The sequence below is a fragment of the Mus musculus genome, chromosome 4, assembly GCF_000001635.26.
Source record: "Mus musculus strain C57BL/6J chromosome 4, GRCm38.p6 C57BL/6J".
Lineage (NCBI taxonomy): Eukaryota > Metazoa > Chordata > Mammalia > Rodentia > Muridae > Mus > Mus musculus.
This window is the reverse complement of record NC_000070.6, coordinates 33,066,879-33,083,920: the sequence shown is the minus strand read 5'-3', so window position 1 is coordinate 33,083,920 and position 17,042 is coordinate 33,066,879. Positions and strand designations below refer to the sequence as shown.

At 49.5% G+C, this 17,042-nt stretch overlaps 1 protein-coding gene across 4 annotated transcripts in view; it reads right to left on the bottom strand.

Annotated features, from left to right (window-relative positions):
• Gabrr2 (gamma-aminobutyric acid (GABA) C receptor, subunit rho 2) overlaps positions 1-17,042 on the bottom strand; it is a 38,154-nt gene that overhangs the window by 11,945 nt on the left and 9,167 nt on the right. For 3 of the 4 annotated variants that reach the window (XM_006537616.2, XM_006537617.3, NM_008076.3), the window contains exons 2-6: positions 12,465-12,571; positions 6,399-6,466; positions 2,369-2,592; positions 1,560-1,642; positions 1,233-1,373 (exon numbers count right to left, since the gene is read on the bottom strand). In XM_006537616.2, coding sequence (XP_006537679.1) covers positions 1,233-1,373; positions 1,560-1,642; positions 2,369-2,592; positions 6,399-6,466; positions 12,465-12,571 — 623 coding nt within the window. The remainder of the gene's footprint in view (positions 1-1,232; positions 1,374-1,559; positions 1,643-2,368; positions 2,593-6,398; positions 6,467-12,464; positions 12,572-17,042) is intronic. The other variant, XM_030253210.1, reaches the window with a different exon arrangement.

Here is a 17,042-nt window from a genome sequence, read left to right as displayed (position 1 = left end):
GTCTGAAAGGGCTGATGCTTTCAGGGAGATGGACAAACAGAAAGTGTTCTTCAATAACAGGAAGAAAACAATCAGTTCATCCCATCAGGCCTATTTTCCCCACTCCAAACGGCATTCACGAAGCAAATCATATTGCTCATTAGGTTTGCACAGAGTCTCCCTGAAAAGGCTGGGAGATGCCCATATTCTAGTCAGGACTATTCCTTCATCCCTGATTCTATTCAGGAAAAGCAGAGAAGTTGTGCTGGAAACACTGGGCTAGAGAAAAGAGCTATGACAGGTGCATTGTGGGTTAAGTCCTGTGTGTGTGTGAGTGTGTGTGTGTATGTGTGCGTGCGCGTGCGCGTGCGCGCGCGCACAGTGAACAGCAGGAATGAAAGATGCATTTGAATCTGAACTCCAGAAAGGTTTGAAGGGAAAGAGAACACACGGACAACTGCACAGTTACAGCACAGAGGCACTAAAGGAACAAACATGGCCTCTCACAGCTCTGACCCTTGAACCATAAGCTTAATCCTTAAGTCTTGGTTTCCTAGAAATTACTTCGCTTATACGAAGAGGCACATAATAGACAACATGCAAGCAGTTCTTAGCAGTGGCTTCATTGGTTTGAATTTGGTAAGAATAAATAGGAGGGCTGGAGAGATGGCTCAGTGGTTAAGAGCATTGGCTGCTTGCCCAGTGTGCCTGGGTTTGGTTCCCAGAATCTATATAGTGATGTATACTGATCTATTTACTCCAGAGATTCAGGGGATCTGATGCCTTTTCTCACATCTGATGGCACCAGGCACACACACACACACACACACACACACACGTGCATCAGCTATAGGGAAGATAATGATGAGCACATTGGATGTGCACTGAAGCAGGCACAAAAAAAATAAAACAAAATATAGCTTGCATGTAGATAATAAATACTTTTCCTTGCTTAGCTGTGAAGTAGAACATATAAGGCCATAGAACAGCATGCAAACCAGCACCCCATTCTTATGACTCAGACAGCTGCAGTATGAGTACTTGAGGGCCTCTACTAATCTGTGTCACCTCTGAGAATGGGACCTCAGAAGATTGCAGTCAACTCTATCTCCTGCTTTTCAAAACTGCTACATGGGACTATGCTCTATTCGGATGGTCCACACCCTATGTGTTGGAAGTGGCAAAGGTGGAGGCTGGAGAATTCAAATGTGTCTCTCCCACATTTGAGTCTGGGCGTGACAGTCATTAGCTACCAGTGCTGCTGTAGAAGGCCAGTCTGGAAGTCGTGTGAAACTTCTGGATCAGAAACTGGGACAAGGAGATCTTCTCGTCTGTCTTCAGGGACTCGTCCCCGTTCTTCCAGTACAGCATCAGATCTTCATCTGTGTACGCATCTTTGGGAGAGGAAAACAAGGGAGCTTTGACCCTGACTTCTCTGGTTGTGAGAAGCAACAAGGAAGCCCTGTGCCAGAGGGAGCAGTTCTTAACACTGGTGGATAGCCCTCAGCCTCACGGTTCTCAAGTGGCCCCAAGGTTGGAGAGCAATAGGGCAAAAAGGCATAAAAGCCTTGAATACTTACAGCTCTCCAGCTCCAAAGAGCAGGTCTGGGAATCCAGGGGAAAGTGGCTGAAGTCCATGTTGCACATGGCAGTGACCGTAATCCTGGAAAACACAAAGACGTGAGCTGGTTTGCGAGTGGACCATCAGATCAGGCTCTGCTCACACCTAGAAAGACCCAGTATGTCACCCACGGTGGTGGCAGCCTCGATCTGTCACCCTAAGAGGTCAGGCATCTAAACCATGGAAACTTAGTTGGAACATTGTCTTCTGGACCCCCAGGTGGGTCTCCTTTATTTAGCTTGCTGTCCCCTGGATACTGGAGTGGAGATGTTGGCTCCTAACCGTCCACACTTGCATCCATCTCTGGCAGCACTTCAGCTGTCAGGACTGCCTCCCTCAGAGATGCCTGGGAGATGGGGCCGGAGTCATCCTCCACCCAAGAAAAGAACATATCTGCTATTGAAATTAATTCCGGTGAGCCACACGAACAGGCCAGGAACAAGGAAGGACCCTTGAGTCAGCCAAGTCCTCTCAGAAGGCAACCTGAAATAGCACTTAATAAACAATAACTACTGTTATTAAGTTTAAATTGTTATTGGCAGCCAACTAGGATCATAGAGTTTGAAAGATAAAAAGTCACTGTTCCCATCAATAGGCCAAACTAATCTTTTAACTCAAGTGTAAGACCCCAGAAAGAGGAAGTTGCCATCTGCAGGGGTGGCATCAGACTGACTGACATCAAAAGGCTTGTGTCACCCCATAGACCCTACTACAGTGCCAAATCCATCACGGCCAAAGGAGCTGGCGAGATGGCCCATGGGCTGTTACCTCATGCTGTATAGCACATGGCCATCGGGGAACACTCGCAGCATGATGTTGTCGGTGGTGGTGTCGTGGATGAAGGAGCGTTTGGAGTGCACAAAGAAGACATCAGGAACCCAGATCTTCTTCACCAGCCGGCCATCAAAGGTCATGCTCTTGTTGCTGCTGCTGGGGAAGGCCAGCCTCTCGTCCCTCCAGTAATGCCTCAGGTATAGGGTCATGGTGAAGTCCTGGGAGCCAGGGCGGAAGCCAGAAGGGCTTTAGTCGGGAAGGCCTAGAGCGAGTCCCTCCCAGCAATGGATCCACCACTCTTCACTGCAGATCCCTCCAGATCCTGCTTCCAGGCTCAGAGTGACAGCCCTGCCGTCCTGAGCACAGTGGCCAACATGGTGGCTCTGTGGCTCATTTGTGCAACTGAAAACCCAGCTATGGAGCCAGCAGGGTGTCCTGCTTCCAGAGCCCCGGCCTTCTGCACTAGGTCCCTGTGTATAGCATCTTTTACTGTAATAGAAGATAAGCACCAGCAGTCGGTTTGGAAAGGAAGGTGGTATAATTCCCTTCACTGAACTGTATTAGAAGAAAAGAGCCTCAAGGCTATGACTGAGACGCAGGGTTGGAGAAAGAGTGTTAGACAGAAACAGTACAATATGTGGAGATCCAAACATGGTGGGGCCTTAAAGGGAAGGAAGGGGAGGCTTCCCTTTAAAACCTGGATAGCATCTTCAAGAGTAAAAATGAGGGGGCTGGAGAGATGTCTCAGTGGTTAAGAGCACTGGCTACTCTTCCAGAGGACCCAGGTTCAATTCCCAGCATATACATGGCAGCTCACAACTGTCTATAACCCCTGTTCCAGGGGATCAGACACTCTCACAAGACATAAATGCAAGCAAAACATAATAATGTACATAATAAATAAATTTTTAAAAGAAAAAAGACTGAGAAAGGGGGAGGGGAGGAGAGGGGGGAGGGAAGGAGCTATGGGAGGGATGGTGGGAAAGGAGTCTTTTCAGACGGCAGCCTTCAAGGCAACCTCCATAGCTGTCTTCCTCTAAGCCTCAAAACCATCCCCTGAACAGAGGAAAGACTTGACTTCTAATAACCCTTTAAAGGTGTGGGAAGTTTCATATCACATGGGTTAGTTCAGCACAGAATATGTAACAAGAAGCAAGAATGAGCCATGTATCATAATTGAGAATTGCCAAGTCACAGCACAGACCACTTTACGCCGGGAGACAAATCTAGGAGGCGTGGCCTGATTCAGGCATCCCAATAGTACCTCAACCAATGGATTTCAGTTGAGGTTCAGTTCCAGAAACCTGGACAGGCAGGCAGGTATCCCTTCCACAAAGATTTCTACCAATGGACTTGTGAGATCCTTGAAGACAGAGCTGTGCTCTCCACACACTGAATTACCATTCACCATTATGCCAGCAAGTCACAGGGTAAGTGCTCAGTAAAGGCTTGCTAAAGGAGGTTTGGAGACATGGCTCAGTATAGAGCACTCGTCTGACTCATGCAAACTCTTAGGTTTAGTCACCAGCACCATTAAAGATATTTCCTCAATGGAAGTCTGGGGCACACTTACTATGTGTTCAGCCTGGGGGCTTATCTTGTTAAAAATATGTCTCCTGATATGTCCTACTGATGCTTTAAACCAAGAGCTGGACCTTTAGCCATAAGCTAGAGCTAAGACTTAGTTATGGGGGAGAGGGGAGTGACCTCCCAGAAGACTTTCTTATGGAAGGAGATGAAGAAGAGAGTGTGGTGAGTGAAGAGAACACTTCAGCCGTGAAGGGGGAAAATCTAAGATTAGGTCTACACAAGTCCATTTCTAGACTAACCTAGCTACCTATCAGCACTTGCCATAACTCCTCTTCCATGTAAAAAAAAAACAGTAGCTTATGATGACTGGGAAGGGACCAGCCAAATGCCCCTCTGGTCACACAACTGGAGAGCGTGCTCTGAGAGACACCAGGGAGTAGGGTAGGAGTGTCACACTGCAGGTTCTCAAATAACCAACTGTGTGTGGCCAGCTTGTGTGGTCTCTGCCTGCTTCTTTCTTTTGGCTGGAATCCTGCTTTCCCACTGGTTGTGGATTCTCTAAGGCCAAGTCATGTGTCCTGGTTGGTTCTCTGTCAACTTGACACAAGCTAGAATCATCTTGGAAGAGGAACCTCAATGGAGAAGAGGCCTCCGTCAGACAGTCTACTGACAGGTCTGCAGGGCATTTTCTTGATTAAGGATTGGGCCTGGCTCACTGTGGGCGGGTCCAATTCTGGGCAGATGGTCCCAGGGTGTGTAAGAAAGCTAGCTGAAGCTGGACATGGTGGCATATGCCCTTTGATCCCAGCAATCAGAAGGCAGAGGCAGCTCTCTGTGAGGCCATTCACAAGGAGACCCTGTCTCCCAAACAGAAAGAAGCAAGCCAGTAAGCATCACCCCTCCATGGTTTCTGCTTCAGTTTCTGCCTCTGGGTTCCTGCCTTGAGTTCCTGCCCCGATTTCCCTCAGTGACGGAAGTGTAAGGCAAGTAAACTCTTTCCTTCACAAGTTTCCTCAGGTCATGGTGTTTGATCACAGCAGTAGAAACCGTAAGACACCATTCTGGTCACCTCTCCTAGAATATCAATCTGAAGCCATGTTTGAAGGAGGGCAGGTAGCTCTTCATACCTGGAGTTGGTGTGTCCCTGTGGCCTAGGGAAGCCAGGCTGGACCCAGACTCAGCTGAAGCCAGCTAGTGAATCCCCGAAGGGTCTGGCAGGCTGTGCTCCAGTGTCCTGGGAACCTTCACACCTGCACCCTCCACACCCAGATCTTACTCCTGCCAGGAGCTGGAGCTCTGGGGAGTAAACAGCTTGTGCTTTCTCAGCTCTGCTGTTCTAAGTCAGCTCAGAGCCAGGGGAGGGCTGGGCGCTCAGTGGCAGAGCGTCTGCTTAGAGGTGCATGGCCTTGGGTTTGCTTGCTTGGTTTGCTGGGACCAAAGGGCATATGCCACCAATGCCCCAGCTTCAGCCTGCTTTCTTACACACCCTAGGACCACTTGCCCAGGATTGGCCCCACCCACAATGAGCCAGGTCCTCCCATATCAATCCAGGGAACAAGGAGGGGACTGAGGAAGAGGAGAGAAGGATGGGGGTGAAAGAAGGAGGGAAGGAAGGAAGGAAGGAAAGCTGAAGAAGGGGAGGGAAGGAAGAGAGGAAGGATGAGGCGAGGGAGGGAGGGAGGGAGGGAGGAAGGGAGGGAGGGAGGGAAGCAGGGAGGAAGGGAGGGAGGGAGGGAAGCAGGGAGGGAGGGAAGCAGGAAGGGAGGGAGGGAGGGAAGCAGGGAGGGAGGGAGGGAGGGAAGCAGGGAGGGAGGGAGGGAGGGAAACAGGGAGGGAGGGAGGTTCCAAAATAAATCCATAGCATGAGAGCTGATTATGTGAGTTAAGAAGGAAAGACAGAAGGCCCAGACCATGTGCTTGGGTGAGCCCCTAAAGGAACTTTATCTCAACAGAGACGTAAAGGGTAAGAGAGATGCCTCCTGGGAGGAGCAGAGGAAGGCCATGTGCAGAGGAAGTCTGTAAACTTAAAAGAGCAGTGCACAGAACACAGAGAGGACTGAAGCATGGAGGAGGGGCACTCTCCCCTTCAAGACGAGGGAGCCTCCACAGACAGTCAAAAGATGAGTATGGGCGTAGAGGGTGGGGTTGGGGTGGAGCCGCTGGGGCGTGCGGGATGTGGGGGAGCTGTGCTCACACGAAGATGGAGAATCAAAGCACTGAAGGACTTCAATCAAAATGCCCATCTCTAGCACTCCCCCAAGCGTGGGCCCCCTGTTTATATTACCTGCAGCCTGCCTTCAAAAGGCCTCAGTCCCCTGCTAATTTTACCAGTGGAAACAATAACCCTAATCTAGAGGCTGCTGTTCCTTGGGCCAACTTCCAAGACCCAATCTGGTCACCTTTCTGCTTTCGCAGCCACAACCTGTACCCCAGAGGCTCCCATGACCTCAGCAATGGGACCCCCTCCCTGAAGCCAGCCTGGGGCAGTGCCTACCATGTCCACCTCGGAGATGCTGTCCAGACTCTCCACCTGCACGTCCACACCTACAGGGATGGCGGGGCCTGTGGAAGAGCAGAGACAGCTGATTAAGATGCAGACCTCTCCACTAGGGGCTGAGCAGTAGCTCAACGTCACCCCTGTGAAGTAAGGGTTGCCTAGGGGGTGTGGCAGGGGCTCGGAAGTTTATGTGAGATGTTTTCTGTGAGTTCCTGAAGTGTAAGGCACCTCCGCATCGTTGTCACTGAGGTCAGAGACTGGGTCTACACTACGCGCTGTTCCTAGGCGGAGGTGAATGCTCTTTGTGATTGCTGGGCAGGTTATGAGCTGGATTACGTCCACCTCCATTGTAGACTGTGTCTGCGGGCTAGATGGAAGTCAGAGTGTGCGGCCCCCAGTGCCTGAGCAGAGACCTCGATCACCTGTCCTGAGTCTGGATCACCTTCCTACGGAAAACTAACACGCAGCTGGAGATTTGCCCTGTAGTAGCTTTTAGTCTAGTATGAGATGAGATGTCTAACTAGTTATACCACAGCCAGTGCAAGACAGCACTGCAGAAGGTTGGAGGCACATCGAGGGAGATTCTACGGATTTCTAAAAGCATTCATCTTCGAGCTTATCAAGGGACCTATCTATTTCTTGAGCTGGATGGCAGGTACATTATGAGTTTGCTTAGTGGGAGGTTAATGAGCTGAGCGCTTGGCTTGTGTGCTTTTTATACATGTATACGGTAGAAGTCCACCATGACAGGGTAGCCTCTGGGCTCGGCGCAGTATGGGAGACTCCCTTCATTAGCAGGTCTTCTTCTCTGACCTTGTCTGGGGAATTGGAAATCCCCTACCTGAGGGATATCTCATAACCATAACTTGATTAGACTAATTTCCTTCTTCCTAACAAAACCTATTCAGCCAGCACCTGAGGTTCCCGAAATGTTTCCCCGTGCTAATGCGGCATCCCAGGTACCCTAAGCCCCCAGCTTAGAGAAAACATCTGACTTCCTCCAGCACATACACCTCAGAGAGATGGATGATCAGCATAAAGCCAACATCATGTGGTTCCTCTGAAGCAATGGACAAGGAGGAAGGGGCACACTGCAGGCTTTGTGGCCCTGCAGATGGGCAAGAATGAGGTCATTCTTGGGTTTATGTAGACTAGGGAAGCAGTCTCTGAATAAGTCATTCCTGGCCTCCTCAACCAGTTAGTTCTTCAATTGGACGAAGTGATTGCTGTAAGAATGACCAAAACCAGAGAGTGAACAAGACCATGGAAGTGGCCACGCCCCTTTTGAGGTTACATGACCTAACAAGCTCCAGATAGAGTGAAGAGCCTCCTCTCTCTCTCTCTCTCTCTCTCTCTCTCTCTCTCTCTCTCTCTCTCTCTCTCTCTCTCTCTCCCTCCCTGTCTCTCTCTCTCTCTCCTCCCCCTCCCCCTCCCCCCCTCTCCCTTCTTGCCTTGCATCTCCCCTCACCACCTTAGTTATCCTTCATACCACCTGCCTGATGCTGACTGCTGATGCCCTGGCCCTGCCCACTGACATCATCTGGGTAAAGCAGACAAGTGGGAAACATCCTGGAGCCTCTGGGGGAAAAAAGCCCGGGGTTTTGTGTATTTGCACATGCGCACACGCATGTAACTCAAGTGTTTATATGATATAGATGGAAAAACTAAATTATCCTTATTCTGGGAAACCAACTTTTGAAAAACTATGTGATCTCAAATTTTAAAACAATTAGACAATGGCATTATCATACTATCTGGGTCTGAGTTTTGTCTCCATCGTTAGCTTTAGTGTGGCCTTGGGCACACATATTTCTCTGAGGTTCAGCTTTCTCATCTGCCTACTAGAGAGGTACTTTAATCTTGACAGTCCGTACAAAGCCTGTGATGGATGCTACACACAGGGTTAGAATTAAGGGAAAGCCAGAATTCACCACCTAGGTTATCTTGCTTTTTGGTCATGTTGTAAAGGGACAGATTCTGGAGGCTACACAGTTGCCAGTCTAGTATCAGTTCCCACGAGCTTCGCTGACAAGGCCTTGAGTCTGTGGGTTAGGGTGGCAAGGGTTTCCTGAATTACTTTCCAGAGACTATTTCCAGGGGCTATTTTGCAGAAAGCAGTGATCCCCCCCCCCCCATTAGGCCTGTCAAAAGTGCCTGCTGGGTGATGAGAACAGAATGGAAGGCTAGATTTCTGCCTCTATACTGAGTCTGCCCCTTTGCAGCTTTAACTTTTGGGTAAGGTTGGCTTGACCTAAACCTCTTTCCTCCCCTTCATGCCCAGATAAAAGTCACTAAGGCAACGTCCCCCCTCTAAGCCACTGTAGTATGACCTAGGAGTCTCCCAGTCCTATCCATGGCCCCCTCCTCCTCTCCCCTCCATGTAAAGCTTGTGCACATAGCTGACACCCCAAGACAGTCATCTCTGGCAGCAGCCTCTCAGTTGTGTGTGTGTTCCTGCCAACAGTTCACCCTCAAGTCATTGACCTTTCGTTGCTAAAAAGTAGCAGGCTGTCCTCACAAGCAGTTACGTTAGCATGCCACAGTCACTGTGGCAGGGCTCACTTGCCCAGAGGACAGCCTGCACCTTACTCCTCCTGACGTCACCATCAGCACTAACGGAGCAGGGGGGCAGGCCTACAGATGGGTTAATCCATGCAGAGAAACAACTGTCTCCCAACCTCTGACACTGGTGTCTAGATTACTGAGGGGCCACACTGACAATCTCGTTCCCAATTATCTGTCACGTATCCAGAGTGGATCTCTGCAGCACTAGAACTGCCTATGGTGCCTAGATTCCCCCAACAAGGCTCCTGGTTCATCACCTGGGCCTGGGCTCAAACGTGGCCATGGTAGGTTATGTATTCTTTCCCCAGTGGAGTAGGCAGAAACAAGATTGAGACCATCATACACAGAACATAGCAGGAAGGCCCAACAGCAAAATGCTATGGGGCTACTCCCAAGCACTGTTAATAGAGTGTGTTCCTAGTTACTGTGAATATGGAAAAAGAGTACCTGTGGGGTCCTGTGTTACCTGTCGAGAACCTGCCATATCAAAATGAATAAGGGTCCAAAGGCAAGATATAGGCTCCTTCACAAAGCCTGTTTTTATGATGATATTTTCTCAAACTAACAAAATTAGTTACAATGAAAAACAAAACTGTAATAACAATTCCTTACTGTGAGCACTGACTGCTCTTCCAGAGGTCCTGAGTTCAATTCCCAGCAACCACATGGTGGCTCACAACCATCTGTAATGGGATCTGGTGCTCTCTTCTGGTGTGTCTGAAGACAACTACAGTGTACTCATATAAATAAAAATAAATAAATATTTTTAAAAAATAATTCCTTATTGATTGTCTTAACTTGACAGTTTGGATGTCAGATTGTTAGATTATTACTTTGTGGTAGAACATGTGGTTAGCATGTGGGGAACCCTGGTTTCAGTCCTAGATGAGAGAGAGAGAGAGAGAGAGAGAGAGAGAGAGAGGAGGAGGAGGAAGAAGAGGAGGAAGAAGAGGAGGAGGGAGAGGAGGAGGAGGGAGAAAACAAGAAAAAAGAATAGATAACATTTCAGCTTAACTTGAATAAGTCCTTGCAGGTGTGCAGCACCCCCCAGGTCCACACAGCCTCACTGACTGACCAGTAAACTCAACATTTCACAGTGTCTGCTACAAGCCCGGAGCAGTGCAGCCAGGCAGCCAGGGTGTGTGTGTGTGTGTGTGTGTGTGTGTGTTTGTCTGTTGGGGTGTGGTGTTGGGGGCTCTGTGTGTGTGTCTGTTGGGGTGTGGTATTAGGGGCTCTGTGTGTGTGTCTGTTGGGGTGTGGTGTTGGGGGCTCTGTGTGTGTGTGTGTCTGTTGGGGTGTGGGGTTGGGGGCTCTGTGTGTGTGTGTGTCTGTTGGGGTGTGGGGTTGGGGGCTGTGTGTGTGTGTGTCTGTTGGGGTGTGGTGTTAGGGGCTCTGTGTGTGTATCTGTTGGGGTGTGGTGTTGGGGGCTGTGTGTGTGTGTGTCTGTTGGGGTGTAGGGTTGGGGGCTCTGTGTGTGTGTGTGTCTTTTGGGGTGTGGGGTTGGGGACTCTGTGTGTGTGTGTCTGTTGGGTGTGGGGTTGGGGGCTGTGTGTGTGTGTGTCTGTTGGGGTGTGGGGTTGGGAGCTGATGTGTTTCTCCAGGAGCTGAGAACTAGGGAAAGGAGATATAGCGCAGTGTTGGGAGGTGCACCCACAGATGCAATTGGAGACTAGCAGGAGGCTTAGGTAATTCCAAATACAGGCAATAGAGGAAGTTCCAGGGGCTGGAGAGATGGCTCAGCGATTAAGACCATGTATTTCCCTCCCGAAGGACTTGAGTCCAATCCCCAGCAGCCACTGGACTTCGTAATCAGACATGCGTGTCTGTGCTGTGGTAGCTACTTCCTTTGTTGCTGATGGCACTCAGTCTGTGCACCCCTGCATCCTTCGCACCTGCCTTGCTGCTGAGACACTCCCTAGGTTCCTTTCTTTTCTGGCCAGCCTCTTCCGGTCCCCATGACACGACTTCCTGTGGTTCTCCTTTCAAGTCGGTGAGGCCCTTTCTTCCTCAGCAGACAGCCACAGCGGCTATCCTCTGAGGTAGCAGACTCAGTCTCTCTCCTGAGGTGGATCACTGGCCCAACTAACACAGCTGAATTGTTAGTAAAGGCCTGTCCAGTTTCCTCAGCCTCATGCCCCAAGCAGGCATACATACTATGTGAATCTAAAATAAACTCAGTGTGGCTGCTGAAGATAAGTACTTAGCTTAGCAGATAAGTACTTGCCACACAAGCCTGATGACCCGAGTTCCACCCAGAATCCGTGTTAAATACATTGCCTTCTAAAACGCAAAAGCCTGTGAGATAAATTAATTTCTAAATCCTTTGACAGCCACACAGGAGGAAGCCTGACAGCTGGGCTTTCTGTGAGGACATGAACGAGCAAGGGCTTTGCATATATTATCTGTCAGTCTGGACAGCTCCAGAAGTTGATTGCTGTTCCCATTTTATAAAGTGGCAAACAGAGGCTCAGAAAAGATAGGTGGCTGGCCTGAGGATATTCTACAACTTACGGATGCCTCGGGAAAATGTGTATGGCATGAAGGTGATCCCTGCCCTAGGAAAATGGGGTGGGGTGGGGTGGGGATCCTAAAGGATGTTAGAGGGCAGAGATAAGAAAATAAGTAGCCTGCCTGGGTTGCCCTGGCCGAGGCTGCTCTCTAACCTGCTCTGGCCCTTACTTCCTTCCCGTGCCCGTGGTTAGGGCTATCTGAGGGTGTCTGTGTATTCTGCTGTTCTCATTCCGTATCAGACATGCTGTCTCCTCTTCCACCTCTGCCATGGCCTGGATGCTTACACCCTACAAAATGAGAGTGCTGAATTCCGATCACCCACCACACCACGTGATGCTATTAGGGGATGCGCAATTAGATCTCAGACCTGTGAGAAACGAATGTGTACGGTTTCTGAGCCACCATGCCTGTGGTACTATGTCACAGCAGCCCAACCCAACCCAACTGAATGCAGGTCCCAGGGAGGGGTCCCCTCCCTGATCCCCAAAGGGGAAAGCTGATGATGAAACGCAGTACCAAGTGTGAGGGACTTCATCATGAGCAAGGTGACTGCTGCCTTGGACTATGGTGGCTCCACCACCAGGAGCCCCAGTTGGCAATGAGGTGGCCTAGATCCTTCACTATCTGTTTTGTTTTGTTTTGTTTTGCTTTGCTTTGCTTTGCTTTGCTTTGCTTTGCTTTGCTTTGCTTTGCTTTGCTTTGCTTTGCTTTGCTTTGCTTTGCTTTGCTTTGCTTTGTTTTTTTCAAAAGACAATTAGCCTGGTCTCCTTGGTAAAGGAAAAAAAATGGCTGAGTTGCCTACAGCCTCTTTCTGTCAACAGCCTCTCCACTGCCTGCCTGTGACCACTTCTCTCCTTAGCTTACCTCACTGAGGGGAGGGGAGCTGTGTCCCAGAGCATGGCCCAGGCTGCGCCTCGGTGCAGCGGCACTGGGGACAGGTGAGACAAGGTGCCTGGAACCCAACAGTAAGGGGAGGATACCTCTTACCTCCAAAGGCTGGCCTCATGGTGAAGTCGTGGTCCTCTACCCTGAGCAGAGGCCGAGGCTTTCCTGGCCGCATCTTGGTCACATCAAGGTTCTTTTTATACAAATGGCTGCAAAGAAAGAGAAATGGGTTTCCATGGCCCACCGAGGCTCTGGAGAGACCGAGTGGATGGAAGACTGCCTGCAGGGTCCACCTGTTCAGCATTTCTTCTTTATTCTGATGCACACAAGGAGGCAGAAGACTAAAGGGTCTCTACACTGCCCACACCCTCACAAGGATGTCCACCCCAGGACAGATCCTTCCAGAACATTCCTGAGAGCAGATAGCATCCCCTGAGGACATTTTGTACCTGCCAAGGTCTTAGTGAGTTGCGACTAGATGAAAGTGTTTAAGCTGGGGAGTGGTGAAAATTATGACTTTTTTTTTTCTTTTAAAACAATTTCCCAAAGCTGAGCATGATGGTTTGGTGACGCACACCTTCGATCCCAGCACTCAGGAGGCAGAGGCAGGGGGATCTCTGTGAGTACAACCAGCCTGGTCTACTGAGTGAGTTCCAGGGCAGTCAGGGCTGCATGGTGAGACTCATGTCTTACAATATGGTTTGTAATAAATATGTTGTGACACAAACATCCCCAAAGCTCTAAACACTGCTTGCCCCAGCTAGAGCTGCAGTGGCTTCTGTCAGTCCAGAGGACAGATCTGTCCATCCCTCACCTAGCTAGGTCTCCTCATTGTCTTATACTCTTTGCAGATTAACTTTGTCACATGAGCAGTCAACTGCCGAAGACTGTAAAGCATTTGCCTACTGGACGGTTATTCTGCAGCAAGAAGGATGGTTAGTTAGTCTATGCAGGGTATCTAGGCTGTACTATTTGTATTTCTCTGGCGACCTGAAAGGTGGGATCTAAGCGCATCTCTGTGTGTCTGTGTCAAGCCCAATGCCCAACACACACTAGACATCCAGTGAAGTGGGAGCAGTGTGAAGCATACACCAGCCAGCGTTGATTCTAGCATGTTTGGCCAACGTTGTCTTTAAACCAGGTGATTCTTGGCTTTAACTGTGTGTTAGGGTTCCCTGGGAACTTTCAAAAACCCTGATGCTTGGGCCCAACCAAGACCATGTAAATCCATCTCTGAGGGCTGTAGACATGGCTCAGTGGTTAAGAGCACTGACTGCTCTTCCAAAGGTCATGAATTCAAATCCCAGCAACCACATGGTGGCTCACAACCATCTGTAATGAGATCTGATGCCCTCTTCTGGTGCGTCTGAAGACAGCTACAGTGTACTTATATATAATAAATAAATAAATCTAAAAAAAAAAAAAAGTTTAAATCCATCTCTGGGAGGGACCCACACTAATTCCCACACAGCCACACTGAGAACCATGGCTCCAACGTGACATATTAACATCCTGTGATACGTGGGTGATTACAAACTATCCCTTCCTGTCAGTGGCTCTCAGACTTAGCCACCAGGTAATCACCTGGGGGCTGTCACACTGCTGCTGAGGGGCTGGGAGACTCGGAGGAGGCAGAAGTGTGGGACTTTCTAAAGCCCTGGTAGTGCTGGGTGAGTGGACTTGAAAACTGGCAGGACTTTACTCTGACCCTGCTTTTTGGCGATTTTCAGAGGTGCCCACAGGCAAGTCAGTGCCAACCACATGGCTTAAGAGGTGAGGTGACCAACACATGAAAGGCAGCAGATCTTCTCAGGACCTGCGAGCTGCTGTGTGCCACATTCGGAAGTGTTGTATAGCGAATGGGTACTCTTGCTCTTTTGCATCGTATCATTCACCCTCAAGCTCCTGCCCCACCCACTCGGCTTTAGAAAGCACAGTGAAGAGAGGTGGCAAGTGGATCTCTGAGACGCCTGTCTTAACGTTCATCTTCAGCTCTGAACAGACAGTGTAATGCAGTGGGACGTCAAAGCCATGCACATCCACGAAGTAGCCATTTACATCTTACACAGAATTCGATACAATTAATATCCAGTTTCTCTCTCATACTAGCCATGTGTAAGTGCTCAAGAACAGCTCACGGCTTGTGACCACTGTCTGGGACGATATAGATAATGCTTTCATGATCACAGAACATTCTAGTATTAGCTCGGTGCCAGTTTAAGGGTTGGCAAGGCCCCTGACCCACACAGATTCCTTTGGGCTGCCTCTCTCCATTTTACAGCCCCAAACCTCTCATTCATTCCCTCACTTCCAGTGAGGGTTGTGACTCCGCCTGGTTCTCCCCCTTCATCTGAGGAGGGCAGCATCCATATGGACAGCCATCTGCCAATACCCAGTGCCAGGAACCAGGTTCACTTGCTTGACATGTTTCTGGGAGCAGCTCCCCTGCCTGATGTGTTCACGGCATGGGGGAGTGTTGCTCGCTTCCTCCCGAGCTTGTGGAGGTGACAGGCAAGTGGATGGGTGAATGACGTCACTTTAGGGAGTGATGAGTGCCGGAAAACTACAAGCAGGGTAAAGAATAAGCAAAGTGGTTGGCATGGAAACTATGGAGATGGGCCATGGGGAGGTCTTCTGCTGGTTCCAGCTGACCCACCACCAAGTCTTCTGTCTACATTACCTTCTACTGTAAGGTCCTGAGGTGAAGTATCTGACCTTCCTTGACACAGAGACCCTGGACTCTGCCCTCAACCACTACTGCCAGTCCCCAGCTTCCCACTCCCCCCTTTAATGGCTCATTCCCATGAGCAAACAAACTGGACTCCAATTTCTCCTGCTTTGAACCAAAAGTAGGCAGAGGACCAGTCTACGCCATCTCTCCTCTAGCATTTGAGAACATACATACACATATACACGTACATATGTATATATATATATGTATATATATACACATACATATACATATATATATATATAATCTTTGCTTCCTTTTATAAAATGGTATAGAGTTTACTTTTCTGAGCCAGTCTTTGGGTTCCTCTCTGTACACAGCTTGCATTGGCCACAAGCTACATTCCTTCCCACAGCAGGACCTTTTTGACAACTGATAAGCCTGCCTGACCCATCATTACCACCAGAGCCCATGTTGACCCCAGGGCTCACTCTGGTGTTGGCCATTCTAAACGTCTGGTTAAATGCCAGGACAGTACCATGTAAAGTAGTTTTGCTGCCCCCACCCCAAGTCCTTTAAGCCTCAAATTTTTCTTCACCACAAACAAACAAACAGATAAAATTCTCCTAAGAGCTGGGCTCCATGTGCAGTGGCCTTCCGAGCTATCAGGGACAGTGTCCAGCCACAGGCCTGCCAGATCAGGGAGGACTCCAATAGTGGCACTGCCGTCTTTCAAAATAAGACACTTGGGGGTTCTGCTACCCCTCTGCCTGCTCAGTCTGTTCCTGGTGCTGCTGCCTCCCCCACTCCTCCTCATCCCTCCTTCCAGTGTCACCAAGCCCATGTCCCAGCATGCCTCGTCCCTCTTGGCTATCTCTGGCAGGCTTCCCCATGCCGGTGGTTTGCATTGACATGGCATATGAGACCGTCATCATCTCTCTTTAAGCCTTTGTGTCCAACAGCTAAACTCCATGTCCCCAGGTGGACTCCATAGAGCATGTGATATGGGACCTACACCGTCAGCTACAGCACGTGGATGGGACTATGCATACTGCTTATTGCAGGAATACGCAAGCCCCAGGTCAGGCAGAGCCCAACCCCAGGAATAATTCTGCCAATTGAAAGGCAATGGAAAAGAAAAAAAGAAAAAAAAATGGTGCTGAGCACACAGAGGAGGACGCAGTGACTAGATTCACCTTTAGACAAGTCCATCATAGAAGAGCATGATAAGAAGAAAAGCCCACCCAGCTTTTCCTGTACTGGAGCTAGCTATAGGATGTGGGCCTAGTTCGGTCCCCTTGGGCATGAACAGTCATGTCCGGGGGTCCCTGAGGGACTTGCACACTCTCAGGAGTCTGGGACCAGGCCTGATCCTGCAGACAGAGACAGTATGAGGAGTTGAGGCAGAACAGAAGAGTCAGGAGATCAGAGAACAGGAGGGGCCAGAAGATCTTACAGAAAGCCTGGATGTTTATACCATGTGAAAAGAACAGGCTGGACCTCCCCACCCCCATCACACACACCCTAAAGGTGGTATAGGAATAGCAGCACCCTAGAGTAGATTAAGATTAAAACATACAGCTCTGTGTGAAGATTTGAGATGCTAATGAAACCAAAAGTGGTGGTGCACACTTTTAATCTCAGCACTTGGGAGGCAGGGATAGGTGGATCTCTGTAAGTTCAAGACCAGCCTAGTCTACAGAGTGGGCTCCAGGACAGCCAGGGCTACATGATGTCCCAAAAACCCAACCAACCAACCAAACAAACAAACAAACAAAATGCTAATGAGAGCAATGTATGAAATTGTATACGGATTTACAAAGGTTTGTGCTACATAGCAGGAAAGCCTGGCCCATTTTGTACCGCCACTCTCTGACCTTAGTTTGCTTTCTTGCTGTGAGAAACACTGTGACCAACAGCAAGTTGGGAAGGAAGGAGTTATTTCATCTTACAGCTTAGAGCTCATCACAAAGGCAAGTCAGCAGGACCCTGGAGGCAGAAGCTGATGC